Raw genomic sequence first — 16,492 nt, 5'->3', positions numbered from 1 at the left:
TCATGGTAATCCCAGATGGACTCGATGACAGTGAGATCAGATCTTCGTTTGGATCATACCGGCTGTTGTCAGACTCCTTGTTCATACAAACATCTCAATGGATTATTACAAGTAATGGCAAAAGGAATGTTTGGAAATGTAAAGTGATATTTCCTCCTGACACACTATAGCAAAATATATAAATAACTGGCTTAACCATTGTTTAGTAGAAATACTATGTGCCTAAGACTTTTGCACTGTAGCCTATAATAATAAACTGTTTATAATTGCATCTTAGTAAGATATGTCAACATTTGAACTGCTTTAAACTTTTTATTTTTACACAAGAAGATATTTGAGTAAGCTGAAACACAATACTTGCATTTAAAAGTGTAATTTGGAAATTTCTCAAAAAAAAAAATCCTGTTGTCACAGGTGCGCAATGAATTCTGGGGTAGGCAAGGCCACGAAGGATCCATCTGTTGTATCCTTTACTGCACAGGAAATGAAGGACAATGAATTGGGACAGCCTTCGTCGCGCCACTGTGATGCAATCGGCCTTCGAAGGATGCAGCCTCTGAATTGGGATGCAGCTTGTAACGGTCACTTTGTGTTTTTGGGTTGGGGTGAAATAGGAACTGCGCATGTGCGTAGAGTGTCAGTTATAGATTTGACAGGTGAGGAGAAGAGATAACTGCTCTACCGACCTTTGTACTCTTTCTTTTATTTCCTTCTATATTTTGTGACCAGAGTTGGATGTTTGTTTGTCTACTTTTTCTCACTCAATCCCCATGTATGCGGACGAGTGTGGCGTTTAAGTAATTGGGTAAGTAACATGGGGAAAATACGCCATCCCTCGTCTCTCGTGCATCTTTTTCTCCGACACCTATTGTTTTTTTTCACATCTCAACTTTGCGTTACAAGCTACAATCTGCAGTAGAGTTCTATGAAGGGACATGGTGAAGAAGAAAATTAGATGGGAGGAAAACTTACTATACGTGGCAATGCTTTTGCGTTCTCTGCATTGCCCCAATAAACTTTGCATTGCCTCGCAAAACCTTTGTGTTCCGCACAGATAATCAATAATCCGTTTTATTAATGAAAGATTTTTAAAACTCAAACGAGTGTCTTGTTGCATATTCAACTGTAATAAAAGGAGAAAATAAATGCTTAAATAAGTCTCTCAGTCCTCAGGTAAACCGGCTGCGGCAAATCTTTCTATTGACAAATCACAATTAGTTACGCCCATGGCCTTCAACAGAACTGAGTGCATGTCATGCCCTCCACACAAAACCAACCACTTCGGTTTATAACATGCTTCTAGCAAACCAAGAATCCCTTGCTTTTTATTTTCCACTAATGGATGTTACATAATTACATTATTACCCGTGATCTGTAAGATTGAAGTCAAATAACAACATTAGATTAGAGGTATCACGAAGCAAGAAAAAAAAAAAGAAAAAAACATGCAACCATGCAATTTGTCTTTAATAAGACAAAACACCAAAAACAAGAAGTCAGTGTTATCTCAGATTTTATTCAGCAAAGCATGTGCCTACAATATCTTACAAACAGAACAAAAACAGAGGGATTGTCCTCGTACAAACAGGCCAGCAGGTAGAACATTTACAATCATGCATCATGACGAGTCGAAGGGCTCGCGACGCCTCTCGCCAACCCGAGGGAACTGGCAATGTGTGCGACGCAAGTTCAGACAAGAAGAGGACCTTCTACCACTTACAAATACAATTCAGTCAAATGCTACGAGCCCAAACGAAGGACGAGGGGAAAGATCAATATGATCTGAGCATCGGGCAGCATCCGTGGAATTCGTTGTCCTTTTCCATTGTCCTCCAGCAGCGCTGAAAGGCCAACTTAAATGATCGCAGAAATGATGCATTAGCTGCAGAATGCTCTCACGTTCAAAAGCTCCTTCAGCCATCAGAAAGGTTCGAAATGATTTTGCAATTACACAAAAAATGAAACGACATGAGAAAATGTCTCCAGGGGTGAAGAAAAAAAGATTCAGAGATTCCAAAGCAGGTTTATATGGAAGCTCGTTTTCACCACATAGTAAGAAAAAATAATTGCGACTCATAATTGCGAGTTGAGGACGTTAAGGATACACTTGATGCATCCTTCAAAATAAGCCAAATAAAGGACATCAAATGAAGGTTGACTTCCAAGAATCAGTGAAAATTGAGAAGGCCTTCGATGGAGTTTAATGACGTGACAGCCGAGATATGCAGCCTTCGACGCAGCCCTCCGATTGAGAAGCACCCTAGAACTTGAAATTGTGAGATATAAACTTGAAATTGCAAAAAAAAAAAAAAAGTCAGAATTACGAGATGCAAACTAGTAATTACAAGTTTATAATTTGCAATTGCAAGATATAAATTCACAACTGTAAGAAAAAGTCAGAATTGTGAGATATAAATCTGCAATTGCGAGAAAAAGTCAGAAATATGAGATATAAACTTGCAATTGTGAGAAAAAAAATCAGCATCTCGCAAATGAATCGGAATTAGTTTATACCTTGAAATTTTGAGATATAAATTTGCAGTTGTAGAAAAAAAAAAAAGTCCGAATTGAGAGATGCAAACTTACAATTGAGGAAAGTCAGCATCTGAATTGCAATTAAGAGTTTATAACTTGGATTTGCACAATATATAGTCACAATTAAGAAAAAGTCAGAATTATGAGATGCAAACTAATAATTACGAGTTTATAACTTGCAATTTACTTGCAAACTGTGAGAAAGTCAGAAGTGTGAGATATAAATCATAATTGTGAGGAAAAAAGGTCAGAATTGTGAGATATAAACTCGCAAATGTGAGAAAAAGTCAGAATTGCGAGATGCAAATTTGCAATTACGAGTTTATAATTTGCAATTGCAAGATATAAACTCACAACTGTAAGAAAAAGTCAGAATTGCGAGATATTAAACTCACATTTGTGAGGAAAAAAAGAGTCAGAATTGTAAGAAAAAGTACATTGTGAGAAACAATTGTGAGGAAAAAGTAATAATTTTGAGATAAAAACCCACAAATGTGAAAATGTTGAGACAAACTCACAATTGTGAGACAAAAAGTCACAATGACATTTGTGTTAATTACATGATGGAAACAAGCTTCCATTGGTTGCTCAATGCAATAATTTAGCATTTTTATATAACTTTATCAAACTAGTTATGATTAAGATGAATTAAAAAGGGGTGTGAAAAACAAAAACGTTCGTTCTTAATCATCAACAGAAAAAGCACAACTGAATCCCACTCTTTCACAGCCATTACTGCAGTTTTCAGACATGAAATGGGGAGGAAGTCAGTGAGAGCAGATTTATTTATTTCAACTCAAAATGTACACAGCAGGTTCAACTGAAGGAGGAAAACTGTCTTAAACAGAAGACAACGATGAACATGACTGACAGAGTGCAAAGGCACATTAGTGTTTGGATGCCTGTTTATTATGGGCTGTAATATTGGGGGAAAGAAGGTGAGTGCTGATGAACCTTGACTGATGCAGCTAAAGAAGGCCGTAACTAAGCAAGGCATGATGGGAAAATGGGTTCGTCGATAAAGAGCAGTGAATCATACAGAGATGCAATGCTAAACCAAACAGGAGCATGAACTAAGCATTCGTAACAAGTCTCATGCACATCTACTGTATATGATCACACATGCATGATATAAGTTTCAGTGGGTGGAAACGAAAACTTAAATGACAGGAAGAATAATGAAACGGTAGGTTTGGAAGGCAAAGATTAAACCAAAACTTAAAGTATCAAACTAGGCATTAAACGAAACAATTAAATGGCAGGAAACACAATGGATGGTTGAGAAATGGATAAGAGTACAATGATTACAAAAAATAAGATATCTACAATAATGATTTACATTTCTTTTAAACTTCAATGTTAAATGTACAAGAGATTGCTGCTGCATCACTGCTGTTAATTCGCCGATTTTACAAATACATTCATTTGAAATGTCCAGAAACAGATGTGGACCTAAATGACATGTGAAGCCCAAGGCCATGAATTATAGCATTAATTCAGATTTAAACAAATCCATCGATCCATGAATAGGCTTTTTATTTCGACTCACTAACACGGTAACATTCTGAGTAAGATGATGTTTTGTCATGTTTTATTCCCATCTATTTGCATTTAAGAGGAATCTAATCGAGCACTGCGTCCACATCCACTTCGGCATCTCTTTTAGACACGTTCGCAGTAAAACCAGCGTGGGGTTCGGATGATAAGAGAAGCATGTCAAACAAATGCCAGCTGTCATCACTAGAGGAACTCGTTTCAAAGATCATGACCAGCAGCCTGATCATGGTACATGGCAGACATCCACGCATCTGCCCATCCTCAAAGAGGAATCAGAAGAAATGCCACTGCAGAATCGCCAATGGACACATATGAAAGGGTCGGTTAAGACGAAGACACAAGAGGAATGACAAGGCGAAGGTCACCTCCAGAGAAATCAAATGTCACAGGAAGTAGGATACACACTTGTGATCTGATCAAGATCACAAAGAGCAAGCATGAGAATGGATCAAATTTAAATGGAGGCGATATTCCTCATCTCTAGTCAAACACTTTCCTCTGTTGGTACTGGATATACTGAACATTTACAGGATGGCACAGGGTGCAGGGGAAGCTCAGGCAGACTGCTTCTGTTCTGAATTTAAGAGTCCTAGAATTATTTACACAGTAGATACAGGCACTTAAAAGTCTTTGGTTGGAGTGACCCAACATTGCAGAAAAATGCATTCACAGAGCTTTTTTTTTTTTGCACCCTTCTCCTGGGTTCAGTAGGCAACATGTAGTTTTCTCACTTCCCTTTCCGATATGCTTCGGTTCAGATGTTCACCTTCGACCCCGTTTATCCCGCCGACAAGGCCACCTGTGAGAAAAAAAAGGCACTTTTAGTATTCAGCTAGGGCATGTTTGTTGTGAGCTGGATGATGACATTCCTGTAACAAGAACAGCAACTACAGGGCTCGGTTACAATTTAACAAGCAGACTCATCACACAGATCAACTTATACACCAGGTCGTACCTTTTCTGGACAAAAATCTGGGTTGTTCTGTCTAACTTTGCCAGGCCTGCCCTTGATGACTGCATAGCAGAACATTGTGATGACCATCACAAACAGGAAGTAGCTGGTGTGCATGAGGTGCAGGTTAATGAGAGAGCGATCGTCCTGTCGGGAAAGAGAACGCAATTTGCATCTGTAAATACATACTTTTACAGACTTTTATATAAACTGTAACAGTTTAGCTCATATTATGTATAATAATTCAAAGAGATAAAAAGTAAATATCTGTGGTAATCACTTTGAATTACAAAATCTTACAGATTATTATTTTTAATTATTAGCATCAGTCTGATTAGGGTGATACTGTAAAATATCACTGATAATGTTGTATGTTACAGGGACTGATAAATGCAAATCCCACTTTTCTGATTAAATAATATCAAATGTTATGCTTACTGAGGTTTTATATATATTATGGTGTGTTATTGTGACAGTTTTTCTAAAATTAGCTCCTCTTTCTAAAAGTAAAAAGAAAAAGAAAAATTGCAATATATTATATCAAAACCCATGTATCGTGATGCGCATCATATCTCCAGATTCTTGGCGATACACAGCCTTAGTAAATAATAGGTTCACTGTGCAGGATAGACAGATTTTTTGATTATAAGAGTTTTCACTTGTGCTGCTGCTAAACTGAAGTGATATCAGCCTCATTGATCATAAAGGGAGGTTTCTGTATATAACCCATTCATATTGACAGCACACGCTGCAAATTTTGACAACTGTATTAAAATACGGGACTGAATCTGAAATTGTGATGTTTGACATTGTAATAACCATAGCCACAAACAGGACAAAAACAAATCTCATATGCCAAACTTAGATCTGTGCATTAAGTGTTGCAGTGTGAATGCAACAGACCTGCCACTTGTTCTGTTTACTGTAATGCGTTTCTTTGTTTCTCATTTTATTACTAACTTTTCATTAGGGATGTGCACAGAGTCATTTTTTTTTAACAGAATTTTTGTAACCGACTAGTCTAAAAGTCAGAAACCCTCTAAAAGACTTGTGTGTATATGCATTTGAGCACTTCAAAGATTAACAGTTAAATCCCATAATAAATGCCGCTAAATGTCACACACTTGGCGAATAAGTGTGTTGGCGAATGGAGTTGAAGTGAATACGCGATGGGCATTGCCTTGCTTCGGCTATCACACCTTCGTGCATGTATATGGTGATGCATGGCTCTAGTGGAATTATGCCAGTTTGAAATGGCACAGCATACATAAAACCTCAGTTTTATTTCTAATTCAAAATACTCCCGCACCTTTGTCTTTAGAACATAATTTCTGTGCTCTCCGTGACATGAAGAAAATGTATCTGAAGTAAAATAAAAAGATTAAGCCCTACCTCTTATGGTATTATTTTTCCAAGTGGTTTATTTTAATGTACGATTTTTTAAACATAAATGTAACAAGGTTTAAGGAGCAGGGAAGAAGGGGGAACCGGAAGTTTTAAAATAAATAAAACGAAACTAAATGGCAGGTGTTTTCGACTGCTGCCCATACATAGACAAAACGCAACTTAAATGTGCCAGGCCTGGTCTTCTCTCGTCTTCCACAGTCGTCACTCCTCTTATCTCTCGGAGCTCCTGGGACATTAACACTCGCGCCACCGGCCTCACTCCGTTCCCACGGCTCGTGCCCTGCTCTAATCTTGTTTATTTTTTCTCCCGTGTGATTGACTATTGTTTTCGGTGTCGACTAGTATTAGCTGTACCGTTTAGTCGACTAGTCTTGCACATCCCTAATATATATTAGTACTGTACTTTCACAAAGCACTTATTCACACAATGTTCCTATCAAACACTCACATCTGGAACGATGACAGTGAGCTTGGGATTCAGTGTGTGATACACCTTCCCAATGGCACCTTTGTAACACCAGAATGGGTTGTACTCCTGTGTGTACTTCGTGTCCGAGTCTCGTGCTGTGGTGAAAATCTTGTACCAGGATGTGGCATTGCTGTAGGTCTCTGGGACACAGTGAGGCGGCTGCCTGCAGAGGATTTGCAAAACAAGGCATGAATTACTCATCCTAGATGAAGGAATCTCAAGTCAGTTTTCTTCAGTTATGCAACACCAATTTGAACTATGCAGCCCCTCTGTGTATGTTCTTTATGTTTTGCTTTGGCTGGGTCAGTTAAACACTAATTTCTGAGTTGTTAGTTACTCAACACAAACACATTTACAGAGAAAAATCCACAGTTGAAAGCCTACAGCAATATTTGAGAGCACATCTTGAAGATACAAAACACATAATATGGGAGAGTGGTAGGGCTGGGTCTTGACACAAATTTCACAATTCGATTCCGATTCACAAGCTTGCAATTCAATTCGATTTCGATCACGATTCGATTCAATATTGATTATTTTGGATACCAGGTACAATATTGCAAATTTTCTCAAGGAAAACAAATCTCTTAACTATTATTGTAAACTATGGGAGTCAGTTGTAGCCTAAAGGCTTCATTATCCTACTATAATATTGAAGGTAAAAATTAACTGATTTGTATACAAACACTTAAAATACACTTTTATTTTTATAATAATAAAGTTATATGAAATTATATGAACATTTAAATGGTGGCTGTCATAAAAAAAACTTTCCAGATTTATTCAAACGCAATTACACAAATGCATTAAATATTGAAGAACATTAAAAATTATAATGAATATGTAATATGGTGCATATATTTAACAAAATGCTCCTCTCTAGAGTTAATTTTTCTAGCTAACGAGTTTATGGTCACTGAATATGGTTTTTCTGAGGTAAATGTGACGTTACATGACATTGTTAACTAACGTCTTTCCACGGTTGAAACACTGATTAAGCGATTTCATGTGACATGATACGATTTCGAAGTTGTACTCTATCTTTTAACACACTTTCAGATGCTCATTCATGTTTATTTCACGCTGTAACTGATATTATTAAGGCAGAAGATAAGAACACGTGCTCTGCTGCTTCTCTTGAGCTGAGCTCAGAACTGCGCCAGAGCGATCTCACGCCACAGCGCCAAAACGGTAATTATGTTTTTGAATTTCGTAAGAAAATGGATGTAATTTGAAATCTGAGACTTTGTTTCATATCAATAATAACAAAGCACAAAGATTATTGCGATTTATTGGATGGGATGCGCGCAAAAATGTACTACGATTTTTGCAAATTCAGAACGATACAATTCGAGAGGATTCACAATGAAATTCGATGGGATTCGATTAAAGATGTGATGCTGCATTTTTAAGTGCATTCACCGGATTTATTTAAATGCTTTCCCTAATGTGTCTGAGGGTACGTTTACACGACAACGATGTACTAAAAATGTAAAAGTTTTTATAAAATAAAATATATAGAATTAGAAAAGGTTGTAAACCGTTTCATTACATTTAAATTTGGTGAATTTTTAACTTCTCTATTTTCAGTTGATAACAGACATCCTGGTATACAGTAAAATGTGCAAGTAAAAAGTTGCACAACTCATTTCCCCTACATGACTGACCTGTAGTGTGATTTGGCACATGCACTTTCTATAGACACTTACACTGTGACTGGGAAGACATTACTGGCTGCTGTGATGGTCATACAGGTGCTGAAGACCATCTGCTCACAGCGACCATGCAGAACACACTCATCTGAGTTCCAGGCTGCCGGCAAAGTGAAAGTGATGTTCATCTCTTCATGGGCCTCTCTGCCTTTAATGACACAAACACACCCACACAGAGTCAGCATGTTCTGTAAAACAAAGGGAGCTTAGATGTGCCTGCAAGTAATATCTAGAAGGTATTCAGTTCCGGCCTCTCTAACACGGTTATCCCTTTGTGCACAATGGACCATTGTTTTAACTGGACCATGTTCAGTCACAACACCAGGGAAAAAAATAAACTCACAGCAATGACTCTCCACCCTGATCTATGTCAATAAAATAGACAGTCACGGAGGCTGGATTCTGTTAAAAATTTATAAACGTACTCAAAGTTTCACTACAAATACCTCAAAACTTTTGAGGTCAGCAAGATTGTTTTGAAATAATGTAATACTTCTATTCAGCAAAGGTGCATTAAATTAATCAAAAGAGAGAGTAAAAACATTCATAATGTTATAAAAGATTTCTATTTTAAAGAAAAAGATTCTGTTCCTCAAAGAATCCTAAAAAAAAAGAAAAGAAAACGCATCACGGTTTCCACAAAAATACTAAGCAGCACAACTGATTTCAACATTGACAATCTTAAGAAATGTTTGTTGAGCACCAAATAAGCATATTATAATTGTTTTACTGTATTTTTGGCTCTTTGATGAGCATAAGAACCTTTCAAAACAATTACAAAAAAAAAATCTTACAGACCCCAAACTTTGAAATGGCAGTATATGTAAAATAGTACATCAAAGATGCCCAGATGGTATATTATTATGAGTTTCAGCGTTTTCATCAATGAATGGTTTTTCAGCTAATACTGCCACAACCCAATGTTCAACAGAAGAAGTTTGCACTGCAAGGGACCAGGGAAAATATATTTAAAATAAATATATATTATACATAAAAATCACAAGATAAGCCACAAAGAAGGTGCCATGGCTGTTTTTAAACACATGCATCTAAAAGTTAAGTAATAATACATTTTACTAGATGCTAGCATTCAAATGTAGAAAACAGTACACATCAACATGTTCTCTGGGTCAAAACACATAAGGAAAAGATGGTTGGTAAATCTTTCTCATTGGTAAATGCATACTTTGCATAGCCTGCCATTTTTTCTTTAAGACTCATTTTTTAAAGCATTATTTTAACTAAAGAGGCTAAATATATTATTGTCAAATTTCCTCTATGAATCAAGCATGTTATTAAAATAAGCTTGTTTCAATGGTCTTTCTTTCCCCACTAAAGGAGATAAAAGTTATATTTGCATGCCTAGAAAATCGATGCCCTGACTCAAACATACAGTACTTTCCTATCCTATCAAGGAAGTGCAAACTGAGTGCAGACTAGAAATATACAAGTTGTGAAAAACTATGAAAAACAGCTGATAAAATCAGTGATCACATGGAGGTATGTTATCAGATGGCACACGTCCAGGTTAAATCCCACCCCAAAAAACTGAGACATACCAGCAAGGCCAACTTGGTGCCCAAGCGCACTGGCATAAAGGTGGGTAATATTGCGCGAGTAGCCGCCGAATGGCCTCAGTGGATCCAGGGTCAATGTGATGGCCACTGAGATGTTGATCAGACCGGGGTCCTCCAGCAGGGCTGGCGACTGCGTGCTGGATCGCGCCTGACTGCTGGTCACCGTGCTCTCTGGTGTAATGGACTCATTCAAGCTGTGCTTGAGGGTCTCGTTTTCTGAGATGCAAAAGTCAAGCTCGTTGAATCGGAGAAGAAAGGTGTTCCAATCCTGAGGAGAAAAAAAAATAATTATACAAGAGTCACAAAAGAGGTAAATTCAAAGTAGATTATCGCCAACATTTCCTAAACAATATATATGCAGGTTCATACCTGTATGTCTATTAGTGTTGTTTTATTAGCTAAAGCTATTAAAAATTATTTTAAGTAATTGAAATAAAGCTGGCATAAAAAAAAGTATTAGATGAAAAACTTCATTTGCAATCTAAATGAAATAACTCTAAACTCTGAAATAAACTTATAAAAAATATAAAATTAAAACTGAATTTAAAATCACAGCTAAATTGCATTACTAAAACAAACTACAACTAAAATGAAAACAGAAAATATAAAAAGCTAATTCAAAATACATATATACATATATATATATATACACATATATACACACACATATATTATATTATATACTACTATATAAATAGCATATAATTAACACTAAAATAACACTGGTCTACTAATCATTAACTATTTTGTTCCCAAGTATTTTCAATGGGTCATGGCTCACACATTTGAGGTAAACCAAGTTATTTTCTACCTCGGTCATTTCAGGTGATTTGATCTCCTTGATCTTAAAGAAGTATCCTATAGTGAGGAAAGCAATAGCCACAGCACTGACGCTGACCATAAAAATGACCAGCGGTGGACGGTTACTTATGTAGGTCTTCAGATTCTCCAGTGGATTCAACAACAACACCTGCAAAAAGAAAAAAAAGTCCCACAAGCTTAGGGAAACTCTGACCTACATCAACACTGGCATTGAATGAATCTACTGTATAACATGGCAAAGAATTCTAATTCATTTTTGTAAGAACTGGTTTGTGTTCTCAATCCCAAGTCAATATTTGGCTCTAGCTCATTAAATTGTTCTCTCTGCTTGACAAAAGTTGAACTGTGAAGTTTCACAACTTGCTTTACAGTCATTTAGACATGTACATTCCTAAACACCAGTCAATGGCAGATCTCGGTGCAAAGTCTTGCTTGTTTCGCACATTATTAATATCAAAGAGGTAACAAATTCAAATATTATTGCAGCTTAAGAATTATTAGAGGATTAAAGCTCTGTAGATTAAATTGTGTGGAAAACAAACAATAGATACTGTCAAATGGATTTAGAAAGTAAGCAGAAACTCCAAACCCCACATACCAAAAACAAACTCAAACAAACAACGGTTGAATGAGCTGACAAATATAACAAAGAGACAATACTCTCAGGGAATACTCTTAGCACTTCTGTGTGGCTAAAAGCTGTTTTACAACCAATCAAATTAAATCCTGTAATTGAAGACATTGAGCCACTTGACTATCAAGAAACCTGTTTTTTTTTTTTCTTAAATTTAGAAGCTAATGCTGGTGTGTGAATAATATGTGACATGTAACACCGCCTCAAGTTATCTTGAGGTGAAGCATAGCCCATGTTTCCACCCTTGTATTTTGAATATGAAAATAAACTTACCAACAACAACAACATCCTATAATTTTTTCTTTAAAATATCAGACTGAAATTCTGTGAGTTACGTGTGAATATGTGATTATAATCTTTGGAAAAAATAAATACTTTTTTTAATCCCATTTTATGAAAATGCATCAACAGCAGGCAGTCTGATCAATAATGGCATACATAAGAAATCACGACTGATATTACTTCCAATTTATCTATCACAGTGCACAGTAAAAATCAAGGCACATGTTAGCTAATCTAAAAGGTCATCTGAGTATTCAATGCATATAGAGAACAGGCTTCCTCAAATCCAGTCCTGCAGTTTTTATTTATTTATTTTAATTTCGATGCATCCCTTGTTCAAACCCTAATCAAACACACCTGAGCAAGCAAGTCAAGGTCTTGAGAGTTCCTACAAAATTGCAGGTAAGCGAGTTCAATCACGGTTTGAGCTAAACTCTGCAGGACAGTGGGCCTCCATTTGAGAAGCCCTGATGTAGACTGTTAGCATTCTGTCCTGTGCAGTTTATACACTAAAAAGCCAATTCACACTGACCAAGATTGACAATTACAGTATGCTACTTATCAGACACTCCACGACCAAACGAAAGCCAACTGAACATGTTCAATCAGAGAAAACAAGTGGCGACCAACGGCACCAGACCCCGACAGGTGTAACACGCATGGCGCTCAGCCTGTGACCCGGAAACCGACCAAAGAAAGCCATCTTGAAGAACATCTCAGTTCTCTAATTGCTCCACGAGAAGTCAAAGAACGAGGAGTGAGGAAGCTTCCAGAGGAGTTATGAGCGAGGATACACAGGTGTATTCCATGCGGAAGTCTTTCTTGAGAAACCTGACGCACGTATAAATTCTCTGTCACAATTATTTTAATTTAAGCTTTTCCTTTGCTGTTTAAATAAACCATACATCTTAAATATTTCAACAGGGCATCTTGCGTTATTGTTATTTATTAATAATTGAATTAACCAAACCTTAACAACATACGGGCAGGTCCCTTAAGCGCAGTTGATGATGCTGTGAAGTGACGCTCGAGTGATCAAGAATATTCCAACATACAAATAAGCTTTCCTTCGATTCCTCTGTTCTCATTTTCTTTTCTTGCAGCCTTCCCTCACATCCTACAGGGGTTGGAGCTGAGACGCGAGGAAAGGAAACGAGGATGCACAAATTAGAAATGAAAAGCACCCACTGATCCGATAAAATCGTTGGTCGGCAAATGTCAGTGCAGTGTGAATTGGCCTATAGAATTTGCTTTTGCATCGATTGGTTCTGAAAGTATTTTTCCCATAAGGACTTTTTTTAAAAGTCTTAATTTAATAGTTATAAGACATGAACCAAACTAGGGGTTGACCGATTAATCGGTCGGACGATTAATCGGCCGATTTTTTGCATTTTTTAACATAATCGGCATCGGCCAATATCCAGTATATCAAGCCGATTATTAGGCGGGCGCATATGTGGGCAGCCTAGTGTTGTTGTTGTTGTTGAACACGTGTTCGACGCACGCTGCGCCTGGAGTCATTCTCCAGCAGAGTGAGCAGACCTCATCCAGTGCCTAAGGAAGGAGCTAAGTTGCTTGGAGAAAACTCCTTTATATTTAATTAAAACCTTTTGATATGTTACTGCCAACTTCGAGAAAAAATATGTATAGGCGACATGATGTTCGGCTACTTTGGATATTGATAGCGTAGTTGAGGTTGCATTAGCACAGCAGAAGGGTTGCGATCATGTCACAATAAGTAAGCAAGAATTTTGCAATTACAGAGAGAGAATCTGAGACTTTTATTTGTTCTGTTTTGTGTGTCTTATATTTGAGAGGGTTGTCACTCAACTCAGAGAAATAAGTAATAAAAAAAGTGACCAACGCACATAAGGACTGGCTTTGCTTTGCTAGCGTCGTCGCTAGGGTTGGGTAGCTACAGACAGACCCGGTGCTAAAACGGCACTGGTGCCTTAACGACCGTTATTTACCGGACTGAATATCAATGCGGATTTCTGTGCTTCATTTCAGTGCTACTGTTATGCCTGTGCTTCTCTTGGATGCTCTGAAAACGGACGTTAGAAACATGACGCTAGTCAGCAGTTAACCTTAGCATACCGTTAGCTAGTAGCTGGATTAAACACTGTTAAAATGCTGGCCAAACAGTGTAATGCGTGACTGTATTTCACTGTAGACGAGGGGTGAAACGGTACATGTATTCGTATTGAACCGAAACGGTACGGGCGTCACGGTTCGGTGTATAAATTTACACGGAGAATACATGGTATAAAAATAAATAAAACTCGCATGCAAAATAATTCATGTAATGCGGACATCATTCAAACTGCAAAGTGTTTAAGTTACTGTTAATTAAAATTAAGGAAAACAAATATATTAATCTGAAATATAGCCAATTTATTTTCAATTCATTCAGGTACAATTACCAAACATATCGCAAGGTCTTTTTGTCTTTTGTACAAGTGCAGATTGGTGTTCAATAAATGTTTTTGTTGAGAAATCTTGTCTATCTTAAGTAATTATTTGTGTTACATTTTATCTTTCAAATAGAGGTTAAAAACAAGCACATAATCGGCCAAATATCGGCCAAGATAAATCGGCAGCATTAATCGGCCATCGGCCGACCCGGATTTCAAAAGATCGGCATCGGCCATTTTGAAGGTGAATCACAACATCAGAACTTTAATTTTAAGCAAAAAAGTATTTGAAAATCTGACAAAAACACAAAGGTACAAGACTGTGTACTTAACTGCCTTAATGAGGGAAATAACTTCTATAATGAAGCAATGCAAATGAAATGACAATCAAATTTAAAAAGATGGAGAAATATAAACTATTGTATTGATTTAAAAATGTATACAGAAACAATATATTTTATGTATATTGCAAAATATGCAATTTAAAATTAAAAAGCATTGGTATCGGCGATACTGGCCCTGTATTTACTTGGTATCGGATCGATATCAAATTTTGCAGTATTGCCCACCATTGCGACGCTATGTTTTGTGTGTGTGTGTGTGTGTGTGTGTGTGTATGTATGTATGTATGTGTTATATATATATATATATATATATATATATATATATATATATATATATATATATATATATAATATAATTTTTTTGGTTTTGTTTTTTTTGGTTATAGCAACAAAAGGACGCCCTCGGCTGCTATTTGGAACCAAACGCTGCCAACTTAATATTATTAATTTTTTACTAAAAAAGCACCCTTGTCAACTTTTTCTTGTCAGAAAAGATGCCAATGTGAACACGTCCTAAGTCGATAATTTTTAGCGAATCAAAAACAGAGTAGTTCCTACAATTAATAGCTGACTTGATGAACTGCAAATTAATAGTGTCATCATGTCTGGCTCACATTGAATACAAAAAATATGTTGCAGTGTCATCGATCACACAGTATGTTTATTATTATTAATTGACATATAGATATGGTCAACTTCTGAATTGCATTTGTGCCATGCCATCTCCATCTCTAAAACGATGAAAAGTCATTAAACAGTCTGTGTAAACCTTTACAAGAATTTCATCAATTCTGATCTCTCTGATCTCAGACCAGGAATGATCTCAAGAATTGTCAACAGACTGATGAGTTTTTTTCTTTTCTTTCAAATTTACTATTTAGTATTTACAAATATTAACTTACAATCTTTTTTCCACCCCAAATATGTCTATCATACGCGTAACGTAGTAGATGAACCGCTAATCAACCGAAATCGTTGAGAATAAATCGAAATAAGAATAGTTGATTCCCAGCCTCAGCACATAGGGTTTACCTGACAGAAACACAGTTAAGTTCCCTTGGCTTGTATCATATTTGCTCTTATTAGACTGCTGGTTATGGCCTGAATCTCTCGACCTGTTTAGTCGTAGTCTGCAACACATATTGAGCTGTCAAAGTCTACACGACGGCTGAGTGTCAAATCCCAGTGATCTACCAATCGAGACAGTATTTCTGGGGTCTGTGACACACGTAAATGCAGAATAAAGTCAACTCTCTAGGTTTTAATGCACAGCCGATATATAGCTGTTTGTGTTAGCTAAGAGCTTCGATCTGAACGGCACGTATCTTTGCTATTCTCACCAAAACAGCTCAACCTGGTGACACGCAAGTGGAGCAGCTACGCGGCTAACTAGTTATGCAACCATTCCCAACCACATAAATACAACATGTTAAGCAATTGACTTAAAACAAGCTGGAAATATCAAACTCACCATTTTGCCTCAGCGAGTGCGCAAGACAGCTGAGGCGGCTAACGCTAACAAACTCGAGCCTAACGGGCCTGTGCGACAAACGCACAGCTGACAGCGGTATTGGAGTACACAACACTCCTTCCCATTATTTGCAGGTGCACTATATTCTAAAAACAGGGTTTTATATGGCCTTTGCGGCTACAACGAGCTGCTGGTAGACGGAAACTGACTGGAAATGTCTTCTGTGTTTGGAGACCAGCAGCAGCACAACCAATCACGTTACTTTCACTTCTCTACGCACGCACCGATCACGCACGGCGGGGCTTAGCACAGTGCA

General features: G+C 37.1%; 1 protein-coding gene across 1 annotated transcript; it reads right to left on the bottom strand.

The window, feature by feature from the left end:
* Positions 1 to 3,302: 3,302 nt before the first annotated feature.
* Positions 3,303 to 16,456, bottom strand: tmem248 (transmembrane protein 248). Its single transcript, XM_081366209.1, has 7 exons — positions 16,177 to 16,456; positions 11,021 to 11,179; positions 10,192 to 10,477; positions 8,630 to 8,780; positions 6,900 to 7,083; positions 5,048 to 5,191; positions 3,303 to 4,891 (listed from the first exon to the last, which is right to left on the bottom strand). Exons 1-7 carry the CDS (start codon positions 16,177 to 16,179, stop codon positions 4,871 to 4,873), a joined length of 948 nt encoding a protein of 315 aa, XP_081222335.1. The 5' UTR covers positions 16,180 to 16,456; the 3' UTR covers positions 3,303 to 4,870.
* Between the last annotated feature and the right edge of the window lie 36 nt (positions 16,457 to 16,492).

The sequence above is a fragment of the Scardinius erythrophthalmus genome, assembly GCF_964197995.2.
Source record: "Scardinius erythrophthalmus genome assembly, chromosome: 5".
NCBI classification, from domain to species: domain Eukaryota; kingdom Metazoa; phylum Chordata; class Actinopteri; order Cypriniformes; family Leuciscidae; genus Scardinius; species Scardinius erythrophthalmus.
This window is presented reverse-complemented; position numbering and strand designations above follow the sequence as displayed.

Bases quoted from the DNA above. Each gene is read 5' to 3' on its own strand.
- tmem248 (XM_081366209.1), bottom strand. The intron at 8,781-10,191 runs GTATGTCTCAGT...GTGTCATTAAAG, and splicing joins GCACCAAGTTGGCCTTGCTG to GCAGAGAGGCCCATGAAGAG. The intron at 4,892-5,047 runs GTACGACCTGGT...TTTTTCTCACAG, and splicing joins CAGATTTTTGTCCAGAAAAG to GTGGCCTTGTCGGCGGGATA.